This window comes from Corapipo altera, unplaced genomic scaffold (genome assembly GCF_003945725.1).
Source record: "Corapipo altera isolate COAL_440 unplaced genomic scaffold, ASM394572v1 46, whole genome shotgun sequence".
NCBI lineage: Eukaryota > Metazoa > Chordata > Aves > Passeriformes > Pipridae > Corapipo > Corapipo altera.
In genome coordinates this window covers 7,786,555-7,794,197 of record NW_020884883.1, presented here as the reverse complement: position 1 = coordinate 7,794,197, position 7,643 = coordinate 7,786,555, and the positions used below count along the sequence as shown (strand labels likewise).

Sequence of the window (7,643 nt, the reverse complement as noted above, 5' to 3'; positions counted from 1 at the left end):
GCGGGGCGGGTGTCGCTGTGCGGACCGGGTGTCGCTGTGCGGGCCGGGTGTCGCTGTGCGGGCCGGTGTCGCTGCGGTGCTCGGCCGGCCCGGAGGGTGGCACTGGACCTCCACGCACCGCCCGCCCCGCGCGGCGGGACCGAGCCGGCGCGGAGCGCAGACAGCTCAAAGGTGCTGCCTTTGCTCGGAGTCAGCGCTCTCGGTCGTGCTTTTTGTCAAAATATTGGCACTGTTCTTGCAAAGTGGCTTCTGAATGGTTTTGGTGAGATAGGCGCAGTGCTGTTTTCCCGGGAGTGAGTAAACAAACCCCAGCCTGATCTCTGCGTTCCCTTACCCAGAGATGGGCTGGAGGGACACCCGTGGGGCTGGAGGGACACCCGTGGGTGTGAGCTCGTCGATTTCTGTCTGGGATGACATTGGGAGCTAGGCCATATGTTGTTAAGGGCAATACACAAGAAAAGCCAGGTTAGGAAACCTCTCTTCTAGATGAAGAGTCCTCTTGTTGTATTTCTGGTTTTTTTCCCCCATGGGAAAAAATTGCCTATAGGTGCATTTGCAATTTTCATACATGGCCTACTCAAAAAGATTTTACAGAATTTAAATATGATTGTTGCCCAAAATATTTTGCTATAACATCGTTGACTGCAGGTCCTGATCTACTATGTTCAGCTACTCAGTTAACAGGGCTGTTGGCAACAGCCGTGTCCAGAGACAGTAAATGGGCCAGGGAAAGTGGTGAAAATATCACAGATTTTTCTAATGAATTCTAGAGGGACAATGATAATGCTATAGAATAAAGAAATCCCACATCTTCAAGGAAACTTTAAGAATAAATGTTAAGGCTTTTGGGTACTCAGTTTTGACCTTGCTATTTATCTTTGAATGATAAAATCTTTCTTCAGAACAAAAGAAAAGACTGAATCTCTAAGTGAACACCTATCTTAAGCCCCTAGTTCTGTTCACAGGAATGCGTTGTCAAGATGAGGAATTAGTTAATCCTGAAAGAAGAAATTTTTTTTCCTTTCTTAATTTACATTTTTTAAAACATGTTTGTTTGTTTTCCTGCTCAGCTCCCCACGCCTTGTAAATTATGAATTTCTCTTTTGGCTACGCATGATAAGGAAATCGGTTTCATTCTACAAGTGTGTTAATCATCTCATAGTTTAAAAATATCAAAGTGTAAATGCCTTAGTTTCTAAAGGGGTTGATCTTAAAATAATTACAGTGATCTGACCATTGCAGCTCTTTCATTTTATAAACTGAACTGTAAGTTTAAAGTGACACTTACTGTGGTCTCACCCTAAAATGAGCAGTAGGGTGAAAAATTAGTTTTTACAGTGAAGCTGGTGGCAATTGCATTAGATTGTTAGTAGTTTGGAACGACAGAGATCTCAATACTGTGATTACAGTCCCGAATGTGATACTGTTCAGGGTTAAGTAAAATACAGAGGAAAAGGAGTGTATAAAAGGGACTGAGGCATGCTGAGTTGCAGCACTGAAGTATTTCACTATTGGGCTGTCAGGGTTAAATGTTGATTGCACGAAGCTGGAACAAGCCGTGCTCTCCGGGCGCTGAGACAGTAGCGAGGGTTGGCCACCGGAGGCACAGCCGGTGTGTGCTACAGGGAGAGATTTCCCTAATCCCTGCGGGGCTGGGCATGGTGAGATGCAGATCAGCTCTGGGCCATGTCCTTCTCCACCCCCCGCCCCGTCCCAGCTTTTGCTAACCCTTCTTGTCTTCTGATTGCATTGATCCTCTGAGAGGGCGCGCTTCTGCTTGGGCAGGGCAGCGTCAGTATTAAGAGATCAGAGCTGGCTTTCTCCCAGCCTACGTGAATGGATTTGGTGTCAAGGGCAAGGAAGGCAGCTGCTGCTGCCCCGGAGCACCACCCACCCACCTGTTCGCTGGTGAAAGTGTTACTGGCCCCAGGTGAGGCTCCTGCCTTTCACGCTAAGAGTCCTCAGAGCACAGGAACCCTGAACATGCTCCCTCAGGCCCAAAGTATAGTGCCTGCCAGTGAGCTGTACTTACCTGAACCAGCAGTGAAGTTTCTTTTGTTCCAATTACAAGTGATTCTTCCATTCCTAAGCAGGACCCAGCTTAACTTCCCGTTTCAGGGAAGTTTATGAGTGATCTTAAATTAGAATGTCATCTGATAAGGCACTGTCTTATGACAACTAAACATATCTAATGGACAGTAGTTCCATAGGGTACAGTAAGTGTCCCTTGAATAAGGGATATTATAGCATAGCTTCCGAGGGCAAAAGAGAAAAGAAGAAACAAACCATTGCTGGCTTTCAGGAATTTAGACTCCTATTTCAAACTTAATTTAATTCTTATGGAGAGAGTCCCTGTAGGAGCAGCCAAAGTTTAATCAGTAACACAACAGCGATTTAGCTCAATTCCCAGTATCTTAGTCATATGGAGAAGCTGCTGCAACTGATTAGAAACCCCATTTCATTGAAATATTGCATGGAAGCATGAAAATTCCAGTGTGGAAAGGCAACAGTCACTTCATCATTCTAGATCCCATGTTAACGCATCACCAACTCTCACATTCAAAGCCTTTTTAGAGAAATGTAATCATTGAGGGACTAATTACCACCCACAACCCTGAATTCTGAGTGATTATTCTAAACACAAATTAACAGATCTGGGCCATTACTGCCCCAAACTGAATCATTCATAGGGGTGGGAAGAAAAAAGGCAATACTCCATGGGAATGTCTCAGGATTAACTGCTTTTGTACATTTCCAAACACTTTGTCAATAGCATCCCCTGTGTAATAAATTCCTCACCTAGTTCCTTTCACACTGCTTACAGGCAGATCACTTAGAAGTTTACAATATACACTCAAATAAGATTTTCCAAGTTACAAGAATTATTCACTTCAAGTAATTTTATTCTTTATAATCTCTACATATTTTAATTTTTACTTGATAAAAGTCATAACAGAATGTATAAGTATTAAAAAAACCCAAACAACAAAAACACAACACAAATCAAAGCCAGCAAACAGTTGGTCCCCAAAGAATAAAGCAAGCAATCAGTTCAATAAACACACTTGATTTATTTTGTATAAAAAGGGTTAAGATTACAACTAAACTTTTATAAAAAGTTTAGCATGATTAAGTACATCATTACACTTTTTGCAGAAATGTATATTTCTGCCACTATACAAGAAAACTCTAATTAAAGAGTTCACAAGGTTTCACTCATATATATATATTTATATATAAATATATACACAGCATTCAGTCCTAGGTTTGTGTCAGAAAGTTAATTTCTAATCACAGACTTTCCTAAAAAACTGAAAACTGGATCCTTCTGGTACTCACGCTCCACCTTTGGAAAAAAAAGGCAAAGTCTGCTTTAAAATGGGCAACTCCTTGTGAGATTTTTGTTTCGCTCCCCACGTTGGGAATAGTATATAAAGGAAGCCTTCCAACTAGGGAAAGGGTATTTAAGAGTCTCTTCATAAATAACTAGGTTCAGTCCAAGTTGAAAAATGGGGTGGGGATAAAGATCAATCTTGGTTTTTTTCTTCTTTATTAATTTTAAGAGGTCCTTTTAGTTGAACGTGTATCTTCCCCTCCAGATACAGCTGAAAAATAAATTCAGCACCTCAGAAAAAAATCCTGTAGACATTTTCTTGTGCAAAAAAAAAAAAAAGTCATCAGTGGAACACCTGCAAGAGATTGAAGAGAGGCATATTTAGGAGAATGCTAACAGGGCAGAGATCCGGACAGACTGGCGCCAGAGAGGAAGCCACAGTTTGAACATTTAACCAAACACTCAGAGATTGGGCAAACCCTGGCGTCCAGATGCAACACATACACGCTCACATACTCTCTCTCAAAAACACAGATTGAACATTAAAATAACATACACTCCAGGGAGAGGGTAGAAAGAGTATTCTCAGTCCAATCTTTATTTAGATCTCTGTAAACGCAATGCTCAGAGGCGCCAGTCTGCCTCTTAGAGCAATTATTTGATTAAAAGCAGTCATTTATTTAACTGATAGCGCAGACAATCCCACATCACAGAATTAAGGAATTGTGCCAAGATTCCCAACTTAATCAGTCACTTTTGCCCGGGAAGTTAAGACTCCAAGAACAGATAAAAGCTTGCATTAAGCAGCGAGCAAGATCAGAGCAGCCTGTGCTGCTGGGCGAACCTCAGCGACACACACACTTAGGACCTTACGACCCAGTTATTAGCCTTATTTCTTAGCAATTACAAAGGCATCTCGTAACAAACTTTTAAGACAGACTTTTAGCGCTAGCCATCACGGCTCCCGTTCCCCGGGGGAGGCACTTTTTACGCGAAGTTTAGAAATAAGATCCACTGCACTCACCGTTCGGTTCAGCCACAAAGTGCTTTGGTGTCGCCTGACATGAGCTCTGAGGGGAACTCGGACGCCTGCGACGAGAAAAGAAGAGCAGGGTAAGGGCGAGGTGGCCGAGCACTCAGGGAGCCGGGAGCGGGAGGGTCCCGGGGGCCGCAGCGCTTCCCCCATGGCACGTCTGGATACATCCGCGCCGCGGGGACACGGACCGCGCCACCCGCGTTGGGGACATCGTTAATGCTACCCGAGCTCCCCGATCCAGGTCAGCGGCGAGCCGGAGCGCGGGGGAGCCACGTACCTGTAGCGAGAGGATGCTGATGTCTGTGTTAAGGGTGGTCAGAGGAGTTCTGGAGGAAGGGTTCTGCCCGGGTCTCTGGTGGTGAAGGCTGACGATGCTGGGGTGTGAGTCCAAGGCGATCTGCAGGTCGAGGATGTAGTCGATGACGTGTTGCAGGATTTCCATCTTGCTCACCTTCTTGTTCTGCGGGATGCTGGGGACAAGCTCCTTCAGCTTGGAGTAGCAGTCGTTCATGTTGTACAGCAGGCTCATGGGGTCATCCACGGGGGTCTTGCTCCGGGAGATACCCAGGTTGTGCTCCGAGAGACCGGTTTTCCTGACGGACCGCACCGGGCTGAAGGCTTTCATGTTGGCGGGCGGAAGAGCGCGATTCCAGCGGGCGAACTGAAGCCTGCGGGGCGCGGGCGCTGCCGTCCCACTGAGGCGCTGCCGAAGCTCGCTCTGAACCGCGGAGCTGCGCGCCCGCTCTTTTATAGCGGCCACGGCCGGGCCCGGCCCGCGCTCGCTGCCATTGGCCGCCGCCGGCACGTCCATCACCCCGCGGCGCCCTCACTGGTGGGGCCTTCCGCCCGCGCAGCCAATCGCGGCGGGGGGCGTGGCCGTGCCGCACAGCTGAGGCAGTAAATAGTGCGGGCAGCGCGGGGCAGTGCTGGGGGGTTCTTGTCCTTGTCTGTCCTGTACCCTACGCTGCCCCCCCCCCCCCCCCCCCCCCCCCCAGTCCCGCACTGGCCCACGTCCCACACTGCCCTCCGCACAGACACGCTGCAGTGTGCGGGGCTGGCGGTGCGGGACGCGCAGACTCCGCTGCAGTGAGCGGTGGTGCGGGCTAAGCTTTCTCCAAGTCGTCGTGAATTGGAGCATCCCGGCGGTGTTTCTATGAACCCACTCAGCACACGGTGCCGTAGATCACTGGCCGGGTCAGCAGCCCAGCGCTGTAGGCTGCGGGTGTAAGCGGGAATGAGATAAATCAAGATTAAATAAACCTACAGAGCCCACTGCAGCTTTCTGCCGTGTTGAGAACGGGACACTAAGCACCCCGACAGGCAGGCAGGCAGGCGCCGCTTCCAGCGCCCTGCTTCCCGAGAACGGGACTACTTCAGATGATACTATTAATTGGAGATCATTAAGCAAATGTGCATATTGGAAGTGCATTTACATGTATTACCCTTGAAAGGCTGCTCATCTGCGCCCTATCAGTGCTCGTGACACAGTACTGCCATTAATTATGCATAGATTGTTTCTGGTGACAAATGCAAATACTTACTACACGCTGTACTTTTAGCAGCTTTTGGCTGCAGCCACTGAAACATCTTCCAGAAACATTCCAGAGGAAAAAGTTAATTTATTTTGTTGTTGTTGTTATTTAGCTGAAGTGACTTTGATTTTTTTTTTAAGTTTAGCTCCACTGTATTTTCCTGTATTTTGCTTATACTACCGGCTGTGTAACAAACTGACACAGCCTCCACCCCTCATTTCACATTCTACCTGAAGAAAGTTCAACTCAAGAAAGTGTGAACATATATATACAATTAATACAAACTAAATTCTGCAAAAATTGCAGCAATTCTATAATATCCACAGGGATACTTAAAGTACGTTAGTGTTCATTGCAAACAAAACCGTAGTAACGGCACACATCCATAAAATCAGTGAGGATTGTGCTGTCAATCATAACTATTAAAAGCAGACAAATATTGGATATATCTGCACAGTTGTTGCGTAGCTACACGAAGGGAGTCGGGGCTGCGGGGGTGGAACATTACGGACATTTGGAGACAAAGCTGAGAAGAGCCGCATCAGTGTTTTTTCCAATTAACGTGGCATTCCTGAGCTGGTGGTTGGCTATTCTCTAGCAGGACACTTTGGTGACTGTCACACCAGGGTGTTTGCCCCGGGGATGTTCTCCGGGGGTGGACTGGAGGCGGTGCCGAGGCTGACAGGAACACAATTCAATGCGTTTTGAGACGCGAGGGGTGAAAGTGAATCTCGACGTTCAATCTGATAGGAAGACAAATACACTGTTCGAGAAAGTAAATAGTAATAACTGTTGTTATTGTTACTGTTATTATTATTAGTTACAGTAACGCTGCCAATTAACGACTCGATTAAAATCACCACTTAGAGCGACTTCAATCCTTTACATTGCTAAACTATCAATTGGTGGTAGTACTTGACCTGAGGCCACAGGTTTTAGTCTTGCAACATGCTTGCCTTTCTGTCTAATGAAGGCACCAGTGGAAGAAATGTTGACCATGTTTTTAGTGTAATAATAGCCAACGTAAATATGTTCATGCTTCTCCGATCACTGTCGTGCTTGGACAGCGCAGCAGCGCGGCAGCACCGGCCGGCCGGGCGCTGCAGAGGACCCTGTGCTAATGCTTTCGGTTTTCTACACCGAGGGCTTTCAGAACACCAAGAAGTTGTGTGGAGAGGCTAACCTGGCAATTTTCTCTGCCATCTGATGATTGTCATGCGCGCTTTCTGCACGCAAAGTAGCCCGCGAGCAGGCTGCGCTTCCCCCAAGCGAGCGGCTGAACTGGCTCTTTTGCTAACATTTAATTCCCACAATTCTGATCTTTTAGCCCTGACAGCTTTGGCAGGGGCTCGCAAGCTCTGGAAGCTCCTGCGCTCCGACGCAGGTTCCACGCGCGGTCCCGGCAGCCACGGCTCTGCCGCTGCCCGCGGGGGGAACCCCGGGCAGGCCCCCGAAACCATCGGGGCTGCCAGCTGCTCCTCGGGGGCTTTTCCCCACGGCCCGTCCCAGGCAGCTCCGGGTGCCTCGGGAGCCGCGCGTTCGCCTCTTTATAGTTTTCAGCCGGGATTTTCACAGCCGGCTCCCAGCCTCCGAAACGCCGCCGCTGCAAACATCTGGCAGGACCCGCGGCCGCCCAGAGCCGCGCACAAAGCGCCGCTTTCTCCTCAAATTCACAAGCGCGGGGCTGCGCGCCGCGGGCTCGGGGGGCCCCGGCCCGCCCGGCGCCAAGCCCGGGGCGGCT

At 48.3% G+C, this 7,643-nt stretch overlaps 1 protein-coding gene and 2 long non-coding RNA genes across 4 annotated transcripts in view; 1 reads left to right on the top strand and 2 right to left on the bottom strand.

The window, feature by feature from the left end:
• The window catches only part of LOC113946164, a 15,590-nt gene that overhangs the window by 2,440 nt on the left and 5,507 nt on the right, over nt 1–7,643 (top strand). The window lies entirely within an intron of this gene.
• ID2 (inhibitor of DNA binding 2) lies at nt 2,886–5,085 on the bottom strand. Of its 2 annotated transcripts, none has more exons than XM_027641131.1 (3): nt 4,648–5,085; nt 4,359–4,423; nt 2,886–3,689 (listed from the first exon to the last, which is right to left on the bottom strand). In XM_027641131.1, exons 1-2 carry the CDS (start codon nt 4,993–4,995, stop codon nt 4,367–4,369), a joined length of 405 nt encoding a protein of 134 aa, XP_027496932.1. In that variant the 5' UTR covers nt 4,996–5,085; the 3' UTR covers nt 2,886–3,689; nt 4,359–4,366. The 2 variants fall into 2 exon arrangements, with proteins under 2 accessions (XP_027496932.1, XP_027496933.1); XM_027641132.1 differs by having other exon boundaries at nt 2,886–3,605.
• On the bottom strand, nt 6,235–7,602 carry LOC113946163. The gene is made up of 2 exons (XR_003527326.1): nt 7,086–7,602; nt 6,235–6,645 (listed from the first exon to the last, which is right to left on the bottom strand). It is a non-coding gene; the product is annotated as an uncharacterized LOC113946163 (long non-coding RNA).